The following is a 22,136-nucleotide window of genomic DNA, read 5'->3' as shown; positions in this document are numbered from 1 at the left end:
CATTTTCCTTAATGAAACAGACGGCTGATTATGCTCACAATGAACGATGAAGTCCTTTCAGGAGGGAAGCCTCACCCATAATGCACCATTAGCCACGGCCTCATGGGTCACATCAGGGATCAGAGCATCCAGGCGACGGTCCTGCTGCGACGTCCGTTAACGAGCAGACGCTTGGAGGGAATGTGCAGTGAGGGTTCATCAGCCTCTCTGTCGCTTCTTCCCATAAACAGCAGGACTGAGGGAGAAAAAAGAGGAATATTTCAGTGTGGCCTGTGGACAGACAGAGAGTCCCTGAGGACGCCTGAGTAAGACGTCCTCATCTCTCTTTTAAAGGACACACACAGCGAGTCCCTTCAGTCCCAAGAAGACTGAACGACTCAGTTTTCAGCTTCAGTAATAAGTGTTTTAACTTGCTCAAGTCATCCTGTGACTTTCAGTTTGCTAAATACGTTTAACTTCTTATGTTTGTCCCATAAGGATCAGTAAAGCTGAGCCTTTCAAAGCTGGCTGCTGGCAGGACGCGGTGTGCTTTCAGAGCAGGGAGGAGATAAAACAGCCTGTTCTTTTAGACCCAAACACTCTGCACCTTAATCTGCACGACGCTCTGCGTCCTCTGTTTTCTTTTCCTCTCCTCTTTCCCTTGTATGAACATTTGCTGAGTGACGTTTTCTTTACCATTTAGAGAAGAGCGCAGCCTCCCGTCTAACGCACGCAGGCAATATATGTGATTAATGCCACCGCTGTCGAGGCTGAAGTATTTCAACCCACTATTGCTCTTAAGGCTCGTAGCTGATTCGCTCTGTTCCCACACATCTTCCTCCACCCGGTTCGTCAGACAGCGGTTGCCATCAGAAACCTTTTTCGCAACGCGTCTGCCCTGCAGCACTCCTCCTCCTCCTCCTCCTCCTCCTCCTCCTCCTCCTCCTCCTCCTTTTGTAAATGTTGCAGCAATAACAGAAAAGAATTATTGATGCACATTTTTTATCTCCAGGGCAGCGTTGCATTACTTTGCTGATAAGGAACCAAATTATTAATTTTCTAAAGAACTGCTGTCAGTGTCCAAGCATCCGCCCGGCAGGTTTTCTGTCCAGCAGGAATCCGTTCCAGCTGCAGTATGCTGAGCTAAATGTAGGGATGTTTAAGGCCCTTATGGCTCTTACAGCTGTCGGCTTGTATCTGTGTTCTCCACCATTAGAAACAAGCGTAGAGATGGAGGAAGGCGCAGAGTGGCAGCATCTTCCCTGTGACAGGAAGCACTGTGTTTTATGGGAAATATGGTCTTAATTTCCTCTTAGCGTCCTCTCTTCTCGTCTGTTTTCCATAATTACAGTGTTGAGATGCAGCCACTGTGCGCTGCTTCACGTTTAGGGCGGTGTTTGTTCAGCGAGGTGTCAGTTTGTGGCTGCGCTGACCTTCATCGTGTTGTGATGAATCGGCCTCAGACTGGGCTGATGTTCCCTCTGAACCTCCTGAGTTTCAACTCTCCGTGGATCCGTGATGTTGACTTTCACTTGTATTTTTAAACTTGGTGCTGGACGTGCTGCAGTTCAGTGATGAGATCTGCGTGATGTTACGTCATCCATTACTACAGATGAGGTGTGTGGAGCAGTTGGACTGTTACTGCTGGAGTTAACTCTGATGGCATCAAAGATGAACTCAAGCTAGCAGGAAAAGACAAACAAATGGAAAAAAGCTCAAAGCTGGACTCGCTGGGACCAAACCTCTGTGTCCCTGTCAATGATTTATGCTTTTGTTATGAGTTGTAGCTTGTAGGTCATAACAAGTCGTTGCCTGCTGAGGATGATTTGTGACCCTGAAGGGGGGGGGCGTTTCCATACTGTACAGCTGTGTGTGTGCGCTTATATCTCATTTACTACAAGTTTGCACCCACTCCCCTGATCTCCATTACCGGTGTAAAAACTTGAGTCCTGGTGTTTCCAGCAGGTTCACATTCATTTGCATTTCATGAAGTTTTCCATATCATTAACCATTCAGACGGTTCTCATCCAGCATGTGAAATACTGATGTTTTGTCACTCTTCGATGTCTCTAGACGCACAAGTTACCCTTTAGCATCTGTTAGCTGTCTGCTAGCTCCAATGTAAACCTCAGACACTGCAGGTGACGCAGTATGAAGACTGAAGAAGTCCAAGTATGGACGAGCTCGTGGCAGATGATTGGTAAAACACAGGACGTTCGCTCAGGACACCGGCTTCCAAGTCCCGTTTGAAAACAAGAGTCAGCACTGACTGATTTTAACATGACGCACTCAACACGCTTCATGTGCGTAAATGTGCTTATTTTGACCCAAACTATGATGAAGTATTTCTGTTACAGAAGGCAAACAGCTTAAGTTGGTGGGAGGCTTGGATTGCTCAGAAATGTACTGTATGGTGGTTTTATTGGTTTGATTTATGCCTGCTGGTGCCGCAGGAGTTCCCCAAGAAAACAAAATTAATCGGCTGCAATATTAAAATCCTGTCAAAATATTTTCATTTTGGCAGTTAATGTTCAATATGTGTATTTTATAGAACTCGAGAAAGTTGGCAAAAATGTGAAAGTCATGTAAGATGAAACCAGTTAGAGTCGCTTTGCCGGTTCACATCGTAAAGATCAATGACTGATTTAATAAATATTACTGCCGTATATCACCCGGCTTTGGAAAACGTCTTGTCGGAGTCCATGTGACTGACGTCCTTGTCAGAAAATTGAGTTTATTGTTGTGAACATTTGTTTGTTCTAATAACAAAAGTTTTCATCCAAACCAGTCCAAGTGAGAGCTTGAGTGTATTATCAGTTTTTTATCAGTATTATTATCAGTTATTGATCGAGATGTTACACTAATAAAAAGGCAGGAGACAGACACTGGAGGGAGGTTTAACACTGAAACTGTGACGTTATGGCGACATAAGAACAACCTTCCTTTATGTCTGGAAGATCAAAGTCTGAATGTGAGCTTAAAACAGCGTTCATAATCAAAGTGACTGTAAACTGTGAGTGACTGTGCTGTGATTTAGAGCCACTCTGCAGCCTCCTGTCGGACTCGGAAACCGACACAGAGCTCATATTCATCCGACGGAAAAGAAATCTCCATCTGGGTTCACAGTGGGTCGTATGTCAAACCGAGGCCCATGATGGCGTCCAGCAGTCCGCACTCACTCATTCTTCACGTCAGCCTTTGAATCCTGTGTCCACTGTGGAGGGTTGAGCTGCATCTCTTCAGGATCCTGCTGTGGGATCTATTAAATCACTTGAATAGACTTTAAAATTCTTAAGGCTAAGAAGTCCTGAGAAGAGAAGCAGATTCTTATTTTAAAGACTTTTATATGATCAAACAAAGATTTTAAAGCTGCGTTCATTGACTTTCTGGCCACTTGGGGGCAGTGCAACAAGCTGTGAACACAACACTCACATATTATCACTTCATGGAGCCTCACAGAGCTGCTAACATCGCTGCAGACCCGTCTTCACGTCTTCAAACAAGGTAAACGAGAGCCTGAACACAGAGGAACGAGGAGGGGAGCTGATGCCTCTCTGTGTCGTTTCATCTAAAACGTTCAGTTCATGCAGCTTTAAGATTTCTGACCCTTTTAATCTGGAAATATGTAAGTTGTAAAATCTTTTTTCAATCATGTATTTTGTAAGAAAGCTGAAAATGAATTTTAACATGACAAATTTAAAGAATTTTTTGGCAAGTTTATGAACTAAACAGAGATTTTTTTGGTAAAAATCAAGTTAAAGCAAATGATAAACAGCTTTATTATGTTTCAGTACGAGCTGAGATGAGGCAGCCGAATTAAACCAAACAGATCAACCTGGGTCATCGGAGCTGCAACTCATCCGTAACGTAGCCACAAGGCCCGCCATTGTTCCCGACATGAGTCGGCCTGGCGGGTTAATTTAAGGGTAAATAAATGTGACCTGACCGGTGAGATAATAGCTGCTTTAGTCATTTCTCTGTCTGAAACAGTTTCAAACGCTGAAACTTGATATATTAAATGCCTGCAGTTATCTGTGTCAGGGTTCAAAGGGAAACTCTTTAACTGTGATTTAGAGCTCTGAGACGTGCAGAGAGGCCATCGATCTGAAGTGAAGAGGATCTGAGCAGCTGTGATGATGCTGCTGGAGCACAATCAAAGACGTTTACCGACGAACGGACATAAGGAAAAAGGAATGAGCATCGAAACCGCCTTGTTTTTTTCTCTGAGTCCAGAGGTTCACACACACACACACACACACACACACACACACACACACAGATTCATGTTTCCATCACTTTTGGGGACATTTCATTAACTTGCATTAATTTCCTGGAGACTTATCATAACCATAACAACTGCTTGGCTAACTTGGTTTGTCCCCATAAGGAAGGCAAGTCCCCACAATGTGAGTAATACACACACACACACACACGCACACATGCACAAAGACACACACACATGCTCAGCCTTGGCCTTGGTTCAGTCCTCTCTGCATTGTGTCTAAGAGTGTGTGTGTGTGTGTGTGTGTGTGTGTGTGTGTGTGTGTGTGTGTGTGTGTTTGTCTGAGCTGGAGACTGTGGACGGAGAAATGAAGCCCTGCACTAACATTTTAAGAGATGTCATCACTCTCAGTCCTTCAGATAATCCTGCTGATCGTCTTCTTCATCCGTCTTCTGTCTCCTGCTCGAAGAAGAAAAAATCATTTATATAATAGATTCAGTTCATACATGAACCATCTGCTCCGTCTGCTCCACCTGGTGTTCGTTTTGCTGTTAAACATCATCAGGAGCAGGTACACACATCAGAGGCCACAGCTAGTAAACACAAGTGGTGTCAGCTGATTGCTCACTCGCATTAATGAGGCTGACGATGTCTCATCTCATCTGTTCATAAAGCTCTAAACATCATGTCAGCAGCTTCTTTAGAGGCCTTCAGACCCGAGGACAGACGCGGTTCAGCTCAGTTTCTTCTGTATTGTCCATTAGCCATTAATCTTTGCTTTGTTCCAGATGTCATCAGATTCAACAGGAAGTTTCATGGCATCAGTCAGGTGTTTGAATTCATTGTGAAGTCTTCATATACAGAGCTCTTTGTTTATTGTGGCAACAAAAGTTCAGAGAAATACGGTAAAATTCAAACATTATTGCTTATTAATAATAACGTAAATAACTGATTACTTGAATTGCAAAACTAAAGCAATACATTACTCGTTATGCAACAGAAAAGTAATCTGAGTACTTGTATGCCTCTCTGAGCCTCTCTGAGCTGAAGGTGATTGGCAGGTTGAAGAGGTCACTCGCTGTCCTCTATCAGTATGTGCGGTCCATCGTTTTGATTTTTGGCTGCCTGGCGAGCGCTGAGATCGTCCATTTGAGGCTCTTCAGAGACTCTTTAGGAGGAGCTGAATGAAAAGTGAAGTGGAAGCAAAGGAAAAGCATAAGTGGGACAGAGTTTTTTCTCTTGTCTGATGCCTCATTTACATCAAGAGTTTCTAAGGAGAGACGAAAAGACAGTTTGTCTTCTTTGTTCCTTCAGTCTCCTACAGTGGAGCCCAGATCAGATGCTGTGAGAGGAGGTGAGGAGGAGAAAGTGGAGGATTGCGATGAGGAGAGGGAGTGAGGTAATGGGGAGAAATAAAGGACAAGGTGCCTCAGGGAGGAATTTGAGGGCTGAGATCTTGTCAATGAACCTGAAAGAGTGGAGGAGGTGGGTGGGCTGGGGGGTCGAACGGGTAGCAGAATGAAAACAGAAGGAGTCCAAAAAGAGGGGGTGAATATCTGAGCGCCAGTGTTTTCAGGCCTCTGACACACCGAGCCAACAGGCTGCTGCTGATCTTCACTGGGCCTCAGGTTCACTGCTGTCTGTCCAACTGTTGTCTCTAGCTGTCCCTTATTGGCTGTTCAGCTGAATCAGAACATTAACTGACACCCTAAAACTATGTAAACAGGAGTTTTAGTTGTCTAAAGCTCAACAGACCATAGAGCAGGCAGATCAGAAAAGAAATCCGAGCGACTTCTGTCACAGGCACATTAGTCGTGGGGTTCGTCTTTCTTTGACCTTTGAATGTGGAACACAGGCAGAAAACATTTGTTCAAGTGCAGCTCTTTAAAGGTGTGAAATGATTGTAGATGCTCGATGTGTCGCAGCCCGAAAGACTCCAGAGAATGATTCTGAGGGATAGTTGTGCTTTTTCACAGCTGCACAAACCGTTGGCACACCCAGAGAATGAAGCCATGAGGAAATAATCTGGGAACAAAGTGAATCAATACAGGCTTTTTTTATCCAACGTGACTTAAATTACTGATGGAAATATACTAGCGTGCTGCGTTAAAAGACATTACAGAAAATGTGGAAAATTATGACTCTAGCCTTTATGCAGAGAGCAGCTCTGGATGGAGGCGACATAGGAAGGAAAGAGGGTTAGCAGAGTTAAATGTTTAGCTAGCAAAATACACAGGCCTTGAAAGTTATTGAGACTCCGACATTTACTGACCCAAAACGGTTGACGTCCTTGACTTCATCCCAGTGTCGGCTAGCTGCCTGCTACTGGATCCACTATGAAAAACAAACATCACCTACCACCCAGATCAGGAAGTGTTTAGACTGGGGTTGAAACGTGAGCAATCCTGGAAAGGGAACAGTCACCAAGCTTCAGTCAAACTTTATTTACATAGAACATTTCCACAGACCACAACAGAAACATGAGAACATCTGGACTCAAGCTAGCCGCTAGCAGCTAGCAGTTATTTTAGCACTTTGTCATTTGAGCCCCAGCGTTGACTGAACAAACAAACAAACAACTTTATGTGAATGAAAAACTGAGTTATGAAAGTGCTTAAGAGGATTAAAATAAGACAACACTGAGAAACTAAAGCAAAATAAAATACACACAATAACAGAAATAGGCAAGACATTGAACTATTGAATTTTCCTGAAAATGGAGAAAATGAAGAAAACCTTAACATAAAGTAAAAATCCAAAAGAAACCCTTAAAAGTCTAAATTAAAGGAGAACTCTTTGATCGTAGAGTCGTTTGCTGGGACTGAGGAAGGTTCATCTGGACGATGCTTTTGGCCAGATGTGTCCTGGCAGTGCTGTCAAATAAGCTGACAGGAGAAGGGAGACACTGCTACCTGAATTCATTAGAACAACAAACAGACGAGTTTGGTTTCAGACCTCAACTGGAATTATGTGTCACTCGATACTTCACTCATATTACCAGGAAAACAACACAGCAGAGAGCCTGGAGGAGGTGTGCGTAGAAGGTCCAGTTCAGTGTCTTTACTGGGGAAACTACATGTTTAAGTCCTTCATCATACAGGTTCGTTTCCACAAACACCAGTGCAGGTCCGTCTGAAGCACTGGTCCTGTTGAAGTGTCCTTGAGCAGGCTTTTTATGATTGTTACATTCAGCTTTGATAGTTGTGAAATCATAAGTAAAACCACATCATGTGCCATCCGTTATTTTCAGGTAAAAATGTTTCGAGTTCGGCTGAGTTGGTTAAATTAATTGCTGTTCAAACAAAATGTAGTAAGTAACCTTACGTTCGTAACTTTGAAGTGAGCGTGGCCTGCTAATAAATCCATCATATAAAGGTTTCTAGAGTCTTGACACAATAACAACGACTGTACTTGCAAAGCTAGCTGCTGAACTGCTTTAGTTGGTGAGCTAACTGCTAACCAGCTGGGCTAACAACACACATCACAACAGCATCTCTGTATTTTGTCTTGACTGATCTGTTTGCTTCCCCGTGACAATTTGTTCAACATCCTACACCATGTTGTTCAATAAAGAGTTCCTGAAGAGAGAAACTGAGCTAACAAGCTTGCTAATGGTCATTCAGCAAAATTTGTAGCATTTTGGCTTAGTTTGGTTGTTAATGGGACAATAAGGACTTGTACCATCAACTCCTCGTTATTGCCCGCAAACTGTCTCTCACCCATGGAACAATGTTTGCTACAGTAAATATGAATAAATGAAATGTCCAAAACATTTGTGCATAAGTTCACTTCCTCAGTTTGAGACGCTGAACGTCACTGACTTCATCCCAAAGAGTCTAAGTGAACCACAGCGATTCTGTCAGAGTGAATTCAGTTCACTGTGAAATTTTAAATGCTGGTGTGATCAGGCCTTGATGAAGAAAGCACGTTTTTCATGACAGATGTGACGTTCCTCGACACACCACAATGAAAAGCATAAAGAATGTGAGGAGCTCAGACTGCCATCCCTAAATAGAAACATTTTAGAAATCAAAGCTCACCAGCACTAAGATGGAGCCACTAATGGAAACAACCCAGTTCATGTCTTAATGTATCAAGCCACAGAGGACAACCAGTAAAACCATTTTATTGGCTTGTATTTCCCTCTGAAAGTGCTCTGACAGCCTTTAATGGCTCAGGACGGATCTTGTAGTTATATACGTACAGATCTCTGGCAAGCAGGTTGTACTGCAGATACAGAAAACACATACAGTACAAACACATATACTGTACTTTCTCTCTGCTTTTTTCCTTTGTATTGCTGAGTCTGCTTATTTTCTCTCTGTATCATCCATTTGTTAGAAAGCCAGCCGACTAAAGAAGCTGCTGATTTGACTGTCAGATGAGAAATATGTGATCTTAGATATGTTTTTCTTTGTTAGACAGCAAAGCCTGCCGTCACAGTTGTGAAGTCTTTTGTTATTTCAGTGAATTCCTGTGTGTTTTAACTTGATGCCTCATGAGAGGTTGACAAAATGAGACATTTGATATTTATATTAACTGCAAGTGTGTGTGCTTAAAAAGAAAAAACCCTTTATCCATGTTTCACTGGGAGTTATGCACAAACACGGCGTCCCGTGCAAAAGCAGAAGAAGTTACTCATCACCATCTCCTCACAGGCCACAGTGTCAGAGCAGCCGGGCTTTGGTTTTCATCTCCCTGCAGATCTGCTTTCATTTGAATCCAAACCCAGAACACATGAGCTGTGAGATGCTCCGCTCCCCCCGGTCCTCTCTAAGTGTTAGCATGTGCCAGCTCAGGCAATGTGTTGCAGCTTGTCTGCAGAGTCCAGCGATGCTGCCGACTCACATGACACAGAGGACTCACTCTGTTTCAGAGAACACGTGAACTGAAAAACATCTTTTCGGGTGCATTGCTCTTTCAGATCACCTAAATGTCCTTTAAAGGTCAGTAACTCACTGTAGTTAACAAGACCAAACTCATTGAGATCAGGACGGAGGTGCAGGGTGTCGCTCTGCTCAGCAAATCCTGGTGAGATGAGGTGTCTTGGTCGTTGGTGATGCTGTTGTGGAGCACTTTGTGTCTTTTCTGTTGTGGTTTGTTTGTCTGACAGCTGCCACAAACACAAACAAAACCTATGTGACGACCGAATACCTCCAGTGATACTCAGGCTGAATATTACCTTTATATTACACAGTGTCAGCCTCTCTGATGAACTCTGATGGTTGCTGCTGCTGTCGGGTCACTCAGCGATGCTGCCAGACTTTCTGTCGAGAACCAGATGTTTTCTGGTTGTGGCGTGAGAAACATCTGCCAGCTGACACACACCAGTTGACCACCTACACACACACAGACTTGAGTCTTGTGTGTTTGTGATCCATACAAGCCAAAGGCATCTCCGGTGTGTTATAATGTGTTTGGAATTTGACGGGCTGTAATAATCACAGTATCTGAGGCAGAGCAGACGGGCCCGTCTGACAGGTGAGCAATCACACCGGCTCTTATCTAACCGCTGCGTTTCTATCTGTGGGCGATAACACACTCCAGCCTCTCCTCCCTCTCAGCATGGGTGAGGTCTCCATCAGTCACGCTGTCATGTGAAACTCTGACGGACGCCACGATGTGTCCGATAAACTGAAAAGGCTTCACTGATCAATAGCTGGAGGGAGAAGAATTGCTTCCTTTCCAGATGTAAATCACGTCGCTCTGCTTGACTTTTACTCGCTCTAGTTTCAGAAACAAATCTGGTCTTATTAGTATTCGTTTCAACTTTTCTGCTTTGTTCAGGCTCTTTGAGTTTCATCTCAGGAAAAATTGAATGTTTAAATGTGAATTAAACTTGAAAATCTTCTGAAGACGTGTGGTTTGAGGTTTGGAGAGCTGAACTGTGCAGGAAGCCGATGTAACGTTTCATTTTCATCCTCAGAACAAACTGAAGTGATTTTAATTAGTGTGTATCCGAGTGAAGGGGAATAAAAGCCTGATCTGACTTCAGTGTCAGTAAGTAAATAAACTGAAATGTAGAAGCAGTTTGAACGTCTGAGCTGTTCTGAGGTTGTTTGTGAAAATCTTTTAATGGCTTCATTAAAGCTCAAAGTAAAACTTTCTCCTGCTTTCATGGCATAATCATCTGCTTTTGAAGCTTAAATAAATAACAGAGGCTGTTTTTCGAGCGCTGTCCATAAATATTTAGCGGTAAAGTGAAAATGAGAAAAAGCTTTGGAGAAAACGTTTGCAGCATAAAGACTTTGGCTGCAGCTCTGCGACTGTTGTGGTCGACTGGACCCTCATCAAAGGTGTTTCCCTGTTACACTGAACAGACTCAGCCACTGCAAGCTGTGTGTGTGTGCGTGTGTGTGTGTGTGTGTGTGTGTGTGTGTGTGTGTGTGTGTGCGTGTGTGTGTGCGTGTGTGTGTGTGTGTGTGTGTGTGTGTGTGTGTGTGTGTGTGTGTCTCAGAGAATGCTTATGTGGAGCTCTTATCCATATCCAGTGTGTGTGCATGCATTTTTTCATGCATGCACACACGCTGTCTACTTACACTGTTTGTATTTATGCATGAGTGTGTGTACTTGTCCTTGCTATATAATGAGGACCAGAACAACATTTTTGGAAAGTGAGGACATCTTGAGGACAGTCCTCACAACTTCAAAGGACTGTTTGAGGGTTCAGACTTGGTTTTAAGAGTTAGCTTAGAGGTAGGTTTAAGTTAAGGGAAAGGGGAATGCATTATGGGGTTAGGGTAGGGTTAGGGTTAGGGTTAGGGTTAGTCGAGTAGGGTCGAGTGTCCACACAAAGATAGAAGTACAAATACCTGTGTGTGTGTGTGTGTGTGTGTGTGTGTGTGTGTGTGTGGTTAGGGTTAGGGGTTAGGGTTAGGTTTGGAGGGGAGATGATAGAGGAGAAAACTAGCTGTAACGCTGAGCACACACACACACACACACACACACACACAAATGTGTTTCCATCACTTCTGGGGACTTTACATGGATTTACATTTGTTTCCTGGATGCTGAACGTAACCCCAACCTTAACCATTACTTACCTAACTCCAACCTTAACCTAACCCTAACCTTAGCCCAAGTCTTCGCTGTAAATCTAATGATTTGCATTGTGGGGACTTGTCCCCATAAGGAAGGTGAGTTCCCACTATGTGACTTTGTAAACAGATGTATGTCCCCACAATGTAAGTAATACACGTCCACATACTGATGCAAACTGAAATGATCAAAGTTCTGAGACATTTTTATTTATGTGACTTTTTATGGACGTGTGAAAGCCGAAGCAGCACATGCTGTGGTTTCATCCACCACGATCTGACCTTCCAGTCCGGCTCCCTCAGGCCGTTTTTAATGAATCAGGTTTTCCATCATTTACATCAGCGTGCAGAGACACTATCCAAAACATGCTGCTTTTACGTGTCGTTTGTCTGATGGTGAAAAGCCCGACATGTTGGCTGCAGGCAGCAAACAGTGGAAAATGTAGATGTGAGCAGTGAAAGAGGTGAGTGTTCGAAATTCACAAAATCACCTCCTTTAATCCACAAAACTCAACTTCTTCATGTTATTAATGTTGTACAAATATGTACATTTAAAAAAGATCCAGTTAAAAGAAGGAAATTAATCAGCAGCTACATTAATAAACAATTAACGATATAATAATTTAGATTTTCATGACATCAGACCTGATCTTGATTCTAATTATGGATTTTTTCTGCAAAGCTCATTTAACTTGAGTATGTTCAGTTTTTATCCCTTCAGAACCAAATCAGCCATCTTTAAGAAATCCAAACATTCTCTGGTTGCAGCTTTTCTTTGTTTTACGTCTTTGTAAAAAGAATATCTTTGGTTTTCGGATGGTTGAAGATGTCAGATTCAGAGATAATGAAAACACTTCTAAAATTCTTCCCGCCCTGCACACACACGTGTTGCTGGTGTGAATCAGTTTTCATGGTAAATCATATTCTCACCGCGTTCACACAAAGCACACGCGTGTCCGAGCACACGCACACTCAAACACGCAAACCATTTTAGTGAAGCAAACCCAGATTTAATCACCTCCCTGATTGCAGGCAATCAGTGTTCATCACATGGAACAATCAATCTCACACACACACACACACACACACACACACACACACACTCACACACACAGATGTTCAACAGACTCATATTCACTCTCTCACACCCTCATACCTTCTCACAGTGAATGAGTCTTTCCATTGGTCTCTTTCACTCGCTCTCTTTCACACACACACACACACACACACACACACACACACACACACACACTCTCGTTCGTGTGCTGTACAGGTGTTCGGCACACTCCCAGCTCTTCCTCAGCATTTGTTCTGCGTGAAGTCTTTAACAAATGTTTGCCATTATCCAACGCTCTCTGTCTTCTCACACACACACTGTTCAGCACACACACATGCACACACACACATACATACACACACACACACACACACACACACACACACACACACACACACAGGCATTCACGCCTGGTTTAGTTTCAGAGGTTGGTGGAAATGATCCCGTTGATTAGACTCTAACAAGACGTGACTGAGTTAATGAGCAGCGAGTCGTCCTGCTGCATTCAGATCCGCATGAAAAGACCAGAAGCTCGACGCCGTTCATTAACCTGAATACTAACCGAGGATTTCACTCGCTGCTGTCACGACTCTGCTCCTGTTAAATATTAGATGAAGCAATGACAATAAAATCAAATGTGGAGTAACAGAAAAAGGCACGAAGACATGAAGTCCAAAATCCTGTTTTACTGTTAGAATTTATGAAACGTGCAGTGATGAGAGTTACGGTCATGTTTAATATGTTCTGTGCATCAGTAATCAGCTGCTGTGCCTCGAGTAAAAACAGAAAAATAACTTGATTAATTGCTTTTAGCTGCTGTTTGAACTAACTGTTTGTTAAAGCTCACTCACTCACTCACAGTCTGCTTCGACTGGTCTAATCCAGGTTTAATCACCTCCTTCACTGCAGGCGCTCAGCCATCATCAGTACCACCCAATCACACACACACACGAAAACAGCGTCATCATCATGAGAGACGTGTTTGTGTGCAGCCGGCTCCACCCTAAAAACATGATACAAGGAGAAGAGCTGTGCCGTCTGTGGCTCGTAGAAAGAGTTGCTGCTGTCCTGTCGTTCACTCACCTGTCATCCAGGAAACTACGAGCCTTTGAAGTCCTGACAGAAGTTCTTTAATGTCAAAAAATGGATGTTGTTCACACCAAAAGTTTCTGATTGTCCATCTGTTCCACCTCTTTCTGTGAGGAGACTCAGCTGTTTGATAAAATGTTTGTCGATGAAGCGTTTTGCCTTTAATCACGTGTGCTGTGATTACAGCTGACGGGGTCATTCTGAGGGAAATCAAACTCTCCTCTTTGTGGCTTCCCGTCTTTGTTTGGAGATTCTGTTCTGCGTCTTTAAACTTGTTAAGATTTGGGATCTTTTTATTGATAACATCACAGAGTGAATGAACTCTTGATTTATGCGTCTTGATTCACGTCCCCTCTCACTGCAGTTTATCTCTCAGCTCGCTCTCGTTGGACTACGTCCAGCCTGTGTGGACAGTACCTTCACAGCAGCTCTGGACGCTGGAGACACGGCATCTGTGGACATGCGGGACAATTATTTATCACTCAGCCAGCGTGTTTGCTTTGTTTTGTTTATCCTTTGTTCACAATAAAAACAAAATAAACAACAGCAGGAAAAAACAGGAAAATATGTGTCACAGCGAGTCGCTGGGAAAAAGCAGCGAACATTTGTAGGATCGATAACGTGTCTTCTGTTGGTAGAAACAGATTTCTGAATGTTCGATGGTCGAACGGTGGAGGGAAAGACTCCATGAGTGACACACAAACACTCTGAACGTGTGTTTTCAGTCTTTAACAGGACAAATGTTCATTTCAGGAAGAGCCAACTGGGGGGTCTGAGGAGAGGACGACAAACTGACTGTGATCCTCGTCCACTGCTGACCCCCCACCCGAACTAATCCTGACCTCAGTGACACACACACACACACACACACACACACACACACACACACACACACAGGCACGCACAAAGAACCAAGGCAGAACCGAAAGCTGCGCCTGAATCAAGATGTGTCGAGGCCGTGACTGCATGCTATTGACCAATCAGCAGAAATCCAGATCACCACAGACCAATCAGAAGCAGCTCAGGCCTGGACTGAGAGGAAAAACAGGATTTAACCGTTTAGCTGCATCGTGAAGTTTGGACCCGTCGAGGCTGAAAGCGTCAACGTGTTCAGACTGAACTCGAGCTTTAATTCATTTGGTCTTTCTCTTCAGAAACGTTCCTCCCCGCACTCTGAACTGATTCTGGGAGAAAATCTTGTGTTTTTACACATTTTAATCTATTTTCTAGACGACTGCTGACTTAAAACATGTGGGGGGCTGCAGAAGTTATCAGGAAAACTAATGGAAAGTTCATCCAAAGAGTTACAAGTGTGAATGCACAATGGTTCTGTGTGATGTAAAGCATTTGGTTTCACTCCTCCTCAATACTTCATGTCATAATTCCCCCTCAGAGAGAGGACTTTGAGACCTCTCCTGCCAGGTTTGCTTTCATCATGCGGTCTACTTCCTGTCATTGGTTCGCTTGATGGATGGGATCTATAGGATCCAGCGAGCAGAGCCAAGAGCAGCAGGTCCACGATGAAATCCTGCTTACTTTTATTGTCTCCAGCAGACTGATGCATTACAGATATCTGAGCTGGAACCTGGATCCAGTTTGCAAAGCACATTTGTTGTTATCTACAGTCTTGGACTCAGGTGTCTTCATTGGCTGAACCTACCAGAACCCAGAGAGACCCCATCTGAAGGGGACCAAAGTCAGATCCCACCCAGACTGAGGTCTACCTGAACAGACCAGAACCGAGAACACCAGCACTGCAGCAGACACATCAGTCAACAAGCAGCCACAGTGGAAAAGAGCAGCAACATAAGAACAATAACGTCCTCAGAGTGAACGTGAAGGTCCAGAATGGAACTCCACAAACCATCATTTAAACGCTTCAGAGACTCATTTATAGAAGTAAACCAGTTCAAGCAGGTATTTAGCCTGAGCAGTGAGAGTCATCAGCAGTTAACAGTGTGTGTGTGTGTGTGTGTGTGTGTGTGTGTGTGTGTGTGTTTGAGAGGGGATTGTCTCAATGAGAAATGAGCTGTGAAAATCTCATAATTGCACCATGAACAGACGTGGAGGCGCTGTGTGATCTGATTTCAGAGGAGAGAGCTGCAGGCTTAACCCAGACTTTGTAGTGTGTGTGTGTGTGTGTGTGTGTGTGTGTGTGTGTTGTACCTTTGATACCTCTCTCCAGATTGTAAGGCATCATTTTATGTGCAAAAGGCATTCGGACCTCTGTGTGTGTGTGTGTGTGTGTGTGTGTGTGTGTGTGTGTGTGTGTGTGTGTGTGTGTGCGTGCATGCGTGTGTGTGTGTGTGACAGAGAGTAGCTTGTCTCAGTGAGAAATGAGCTGTGAACTGTTCGGTTGTGCTTTTTGTGCTCAGATGAGATTTTCCTGGTAAGACTTTCTTTCATGACTTCATTTATTATGTTTTAATGGGGTGTGTGAAACTCCTTAAGACTAAGTGTGATTAAAGAAGTACAAATAAACGTGACTACTGCACAGCTGATGTTTCCCATGTTGCTCTTGTGTATTTTCCTGGGCTGCTTAGCGAGCAGACGCTCTGCCGTCCCTGATGACAGCGGTGTGATGTTCACGGTGCTGATTGATCTGATTGATTTCTTTCTAAATGTTTTCTGTTGGTGGTGAGCTGTAGCAAATGTGCCGTGCTGCATTCACGGCCACGCCGTTTTTGTGAGCGACCGGGACACACAGCGACCTGGGATGCACAGTGTGGGGTCCACACGCTGATGTCATGACAGTTTCATGGTTAATTTCCTTCACTCACGCAGGTGATTATTTGCAGCGCAGGCAGGTCAACTCCGCTGCCTTCAAGGGCAGCCGCAGCCACGGGAACTTTGAGAATTTCAAGGTTAATTAGTTGCTTTTACTTAAGACTCACAGCTGGAGTTCCTTCAGTTCACCCAAATTCATCGAAATCACTGCAAGTAAATGGAGACCAACAGAAAGATAAACTCATGCTTTTAAAAATATGTTTTATATGAAATAAACAACCCACCGAGAAATTTGTCAAGTCTGGAAAATTAAAAACAAAGAAAAGCACGAATATTAGCAAGAGAACATTTGGTAATTTTTGTGAAAAAAAATTGATCTGGAAAGTGATTAATTATTATTTCAGAATAGTTTGTGATTTTTTTTCACTAATTATTAATTCATTACAATTGACTAATTGTTTTAGCTCAGAAACATAAAAATAGACTCGAGTGAGGAGAATTTGGTCAGTTAAAAAATGAATAAAAACAAAGAATCACTAAGAAAACATAAAATATCATGACGGCCATAAAATACATTTTTTACTGTTATTATTCTTATGATTTTAGGATTTTCGTCCTCTCAGTCCAGATGTGTTTCATAATGAAAACCAGCCATTTGCTGCGCTGCAGTTATCATTTACAGCTCGGGGCGAACAGACTGACAGCGTTACAGAATAAACAGCACGGCGGCCGAGCGGCGCGCCACAGCTTCAGGGTTAATTTGCTCTGCTTGTTCAGGTCGTTTTCTGGCTGCTTTAGCACCGACTCCCCAGAGACACCCGTGAACTGCCGTGTGTGTGTGTGTGTGTGTGTGTGTGTGTGTGTGTGTGTGTGTTTGCAGTGGAAGATGAATTATTCAGACCAAAAAATCGCAATACCACATCATAGAAATACTTTATGCCGTGTGAAATCCCTTCATTCAGAAGCATCAATGCACAATGGACCCTGTAATATCACCGGATCAATATTATTGATCAGTTAATGTCTGAGCTGTACTTAGTTTAGATTAGAGTCGATTAGATTGAACTTTATTGATCCCTTTGGGAGGACCCCTCAGGGAAATTGGATGAGATGTTGTAGTTGGTTTAAATGAAGCTACTTTTAACTACTTCATGTGCGGCTGCGTATTTAATGCGTCATTTTTTATAAACTGGTCGTATGTTTTGTGTGAAAAAAGAAATCTTCAAAGTAAGTAGTAACTATAGCAGTTAGATAATGTAGTCGAGTACAAGTATAAAGACAGAAAACGGCAAGAGAGCAGACAAGTACATCAAGATTGTACTTCAGTCCAGTGTTGAGTTAATGTACTTTGTGTGTACCGCTGTCTGTTTGAGACCTGAAGACACTGAAAGTCCTCTGTGACGTTTCCTCTCTCAGACCTGACCAACGGATCGGCCATCTTCTGGGAGGGGGGGGTCAGCGGTGGATACCAGGCCTTGCTGTTGGACGAGGATCAAGGGTGGCTGCTGGTCGGAGGGAAAGACCACATCTACCTGCTGAGGCCCGACAGCTTGGATCTGCCCACGCGAACGGTGAGACGAGAAGACGCGGAGCTTCTGTTTGCTGGATCTCAGCTTAACCCTCGAAAAATCCAAGCTGTCCGACTGTCTGTGTGCTTGATGAAGAGACTTTAACTCCAAGTGTTGCAGCTGTGCTGAACGCTTGTTTCTGTGTGTTTTATCTCTCGTCTGTCTCAGATTCACTGGCCTGCTGCCAGAGAGCATGTGGAGCACTGCAGGCTGGCAGGGAAAAGCCTGGAGGTAAGAGTCTTCAATCAGAATCAAACAAGCGAAGTGTGAGACAAACGTCTTTCCTCACGTTAACCTTTGTTTCAAGGAAAACTTTGACATTTTGCTAAATGCCCTTATTCACTTTCTTGCTGAGAGTTAGCTGAGATGATTGATACCTCACATGCCTGTACCCTAACTGTGACGCTGCAGTCAGCAGCTGTTAGCTTAGCTTAGCTTAGCACAAAGACTGGAAACAGAGGGAAGCAGCTAGCCAAAATCCACCTTCCTGCACCTCTAAAGCTCACCGATGAGCCTCTGGTATCCTGTTTGTTTAATCTGTACAAAAAACAAAGTTAAAAACAACAATTCACCATTTAATTGGAGGTTATGTGATAAGACTATTTCCAGTAACTTCCTGTCTCCTGTGTCTTCCTGCCAGGAAACAGTTCTGTCCCTGTAAAGCGACACATTTTTTTATCCTTAAATCTTTGTACAGATTGAACAAACAAGATCTTACATGTTAATCTGTGATCATTAGAGGTGCACGTAGGTGATGTCACCATTGGACAGAGCCAGGCTAGCTGTTTCCACCCATTTCAAGTGCTTGCGCTAAGCTAAGCTAACAGGCTTAGCGGCTTCATCCTGATAGCTAACAGTAAATATCTGACAAAAGTCAAAGTATTCCTTGAAGATGACAGGCCTCAGTGTTCATCTCGTTTTCTCTGCATTACCTTATTTTCATAATTAATACTTAAAAAAAAAAACAGAACAACAAATTGTTGACATGTTTTTATTGTCTCACTTTATTTTCAGACTGACTGTGCAAACTTCGTGCGGCTGCTGCAGCCTTTCAATAAGACCCACGTTTATGCTTGTGGCACCGGAGCTTTCCATCCACAGTGTACACACCTGCACTTAGGACACAACTCAGAGGTAAACAGGAATCCACGTGTTTATTGTCCCTTTAAGGCCACCGTCTGCAGATTGTTGGTGCTTTTTTTTTTTTTTGTCCAATCAGGAAATGTGAAATTCAGATATTTCTAATGAGATTTGCTCACAGAAGTTTATTCAGACATCTAAAACATCAGTTCTGAACGCCATTCAAACATCAGTCAAACATCTTTGTGAGCGTCCATTATCCACTGCCAGTCAACAACCATAGAAGAAGAAATCCATCAGGAAGAGTGGGAGCAGAGGGTCAGTTTCCTCTTTGTGCTTGTGTTTATCGGTCCTTGTGTTTGTGTGTGGTCCCTGTGTCCGTCCCTCTGTCTCTCCTGCAGGATCTGTCCTTCACGCTGGCTCACACGGTGGAGTCGGGCAGAGGAAAATGTCCCTTCAGTCCCAGGGAGCCCTTCACCGCCCGACTGACTGGTAGGTCTCATCCCGTCCACACATAATGCACCGTGTGTCCACCCACACGCACAAGTGGACGTATTCCATCACTTTCTGTCATCTGTGAACAGCTGTCTTCATATTCTGGTGACACTAACGTTGTGCAGCGTACAATCCCACCACTGTCTCATTCCTGGCTGCGGATCGTCCGTCCAGCTGTGGCGTGTGTGGTCTGCTTCGCTGATTTCACACGCTGACGTCAGCAGCGGCCCCACGCGACATTTCAGACATAAAACACATCAACTGCGTTTGAGTCTTTTAGACAAAGAGCTCGCCCATAAAGTCAGCGTTCAGCCGTTCAACTGAGTATTTAAGGCTCATCGCTGTGTCTGTGCTGGCAGATAGAAAGCTGAACGTCAGCACACGCCGTCTTTTTATCAACCAGACGCCAGAATAAATGCTGACTTTACGTTTCTTTACATTTTAAGAATTTTAACTCTTCTGTTGTTACGAAGCTGTGGTTCAGGTGCAGCACTAAAACCGCTCGTTAGGGTCAGGAGAAGATCATATTTTGACTTAAAATGAACAAACAGTTCGGCAGCAGTCTGCTGCTGAGCTGTCACACTTCACTGTACATATACTGCACTTTAGACTGTGTACTGTTCAGAGTACAGTATGTGGTGATCTGAACGACGTCACTTTGATAAGTATTAAAAACACAGATAAGACACATATGAAGCAAACAGTTTTAACCCTTTCTCTGTTTCTTTCTCTTTCTTTGTGTCTCTCTGTCTGTCTGTCTGTCTTTATTCTTTCTGTCTCTGTCTCTGTCTCTCTCTGTCTGTCTCTCTATCTGTCTGTCTCTCTCTCTATCTGTCTGTCTGTCTGTCTCTCTGTCTCTCTCTCTGTCTGTCTGTCTGTCTTTGTCCCTCCGTAGACGGTGAGCTTTATGCTGGTACCTCGGTGGACTTCATGGGGGCCAACGCTGCGATCTTCCGTACGTCTGTCCAGGGCAGCAGTCAACATTACATCCGGACTGAAGCCTACGATCACAACTGGCTCAACGGTGAGAAGCTGCAGCTCCACTCATGTGTCGGATCTCACACACACACAAACACACACACACACACACACACACACACACACACACACACACACACACACACACTGCTAACGCTCTCCCGCCTCCCTCTCAGAGCCGGAGTTTGTGGGCTCCTTCTCCATCCCGGACACTCACAGTCCCGACGACGACAAGGTCTACTTCTTCTTCAAGGAGAGGGCGGTGGAGGCCGGACAGTGGGACAAGAGGGTGTACAGCCGAGTGGCCCGAGTCTGCAAGGTAGGGACACAGAGTCAGGTGGAGAAGGTGCTTCAAGGACGCCGTCATACAGGACAGACCTCAGGGCGATTGACTGAATGCAGGAAATGTGTTTACTGTCGTCATCGGTCGGTTTTGATCGGTTAATTGTTTGGTCTGTAAAAAGTATGGAAATGGTGTCACAAGACGAGTGATGTCTTCAAATGTCCATCCAATAGTCCAAACCCCGAAAACTGTTTGTTTCCTCACCTTGATTGTTTCAGCTTTAATTTTATTCACTTTTTTTAATCTGTACACCTCGTTCATATTCTTTATATTTAAATGTGAGACACAGATTGTGAATGTTTTGCCCTCGTCGTCCTCCACCCTGTCTTTATCTTCCACCCTTCCGTCTGTCTTCTCTCCATCCGTCCAGAATGACGTCGGAGGGAAGAGGAGTCTGATCAACCGCTGGACCACCTTCCTCAAAGCCAGGCTGGTCTGTTCTGTCCCGGGTCCGTCCGGAGTGGACACACAGTTCGACGAGCTGGGTAACTCAGAGGAACTGTCCCCTGCTGTCTTTGTCTCCTCCCTGTCCTCACCTCACTCCTCCTGAAATGAAAAACTGCTTGAAAGTGACACCTGACAGGTGTTGAGCAGAGTTCACGGCTCAGTCTGAGGAACACGTCACGAAACATCTTTACATTCAAAGAAACTTCAGTCCTAATGTTGGATTTTAAAGGTGTTTCTGTGTTTTTCCAGAGGACATCTTTGTTCTGGAGACCAAAGACCCTCAAAACCCGACCATCTACGGCGTCTTCAGCACCTCCAGGTGAGCACACGTTCAGTGTCGTAGCAGTCGTGTGATCGAGTCAAACAGAGCTCAATCAGCTGTTCATTATCCACATATTTGCTTGTTTTTCGAGTCTTTCCTGAAAGCCAGTGTATAAGTTTTCCTTTTCCAGTCGAAGGAAACATGTTTAGACAGACAGCAGGTGACTGGAGGGACCTCCTCCTCCTTTACGTGCACACTCAGAGCTGACACGTGCACGCCCGGCAGGGTGCAGGGTCGGAGGTCAGGTGTGGGTGGCTGTCAGGGTCAAAGGTGAAGAGGCCCAGCTGGTTGTGTTATTGTAACCGTGATGTTATAAAGCACTCCCACCTCTTGTCCTCTCCTGTCCTCCCTTCCTCACTCCCTTGTCTCCTCCTATCCCTCCTTCCTCTCTTCCTTCCTTCCCTCCTATTTTATCCTTCCTTCCTGTTTCATCCCGTTCCGTCTTACCTTCACTCTCATTCCACCCGTCTCTCCCTCAACCCCCAACATCAACAACTGCTCTTTCTCCTGCAGCTCTGTGTTTCGTGGCTCAGCGGTGTGCGTGTACTCCATGGCGTCTATCCGTGCTGCTTTCAACGGGCCGTTTGCCCACAAGGAGGGTCCAGACTATCGCTGGGTGGAGTACAAGGGCCGCATCCCGTACCCGAGACCCGGAACTGTGAGTACAAACACACCAGAGGGTTGAGGACGTTCACCTGTGTGAGATAAGAGAGATGATTCCCTCCCAAAAAATGTTTTCTGTTCTCCTTTTTTTGCACATACATTGTACTATTTTTATTATTATTAGTAGAT

General features: G+C 44.2%; 1 protein-coding gene across 1 annotated transcript in view; it reads left to right on the top strand.

Annotated features, from left to right (window-relative positions):
* Nucleotides 1-22,136, top strand: part of LOC143329974 (semaphorin-3D) — a 73,621-nt gene that overhangs the window by 39,017 nt on the left and 12,468 nt on the right. The window contains exons 3-11 of the mRNA XM_076746087.1: nt 17,528-17,682; nt 17,848-17,910; nt 18,694-18,813; nt 19,161-19,251; nt 20,150-20,278; nt 20,409-20,551; nt 20,946-21,060; nt 21,272-21,341; nt 21,858-22,002. Of these exons, the coding sequence (XP_076602202.1) occupies nt 17,528-17,682; nt 17,848-17,910; nt 18,694-18,813; nt 19,161-19,251; nt 20,150-20,278; nt 20,409-20,551; nt 20,946-21,060; nt 21,272-21,341; nt 21,858-22,002 (1,031 nt within the window). The remainder of the gene's footprint in view (nt 1-17,527; nt 17,683-17,847; nt 17,911-18,693; nt 18,814-19,160; nt 19,252-20,149; nt 20,279-20,408; nt 20,552-20,945; nt 21,061-21,271; nt 21,342-21,857; nt 22,003-22,136) is intronic.

The sequence above is a fragment of the Chaetodon auriga genome, chromosome 2, assembly GCF_051107435.1.
Source record: "Chaetodon auriga isolate fChaAug3 chromosome 2, fChaAug3.hap1, whole genome shotgun sequence".
Taxonomy (NCBI): domain Eukaryota; kingdom Metazoa; phylum Chordata; class Actinopteri; order Chaetodontiformes; family Chaetodontidae; genus Chaetodon; species Chaetodon auriga.
Note: the sequence above shows the minus strand (reverse complement) of the source record. Positions and strands in the feature narration are given on the sequence as shown.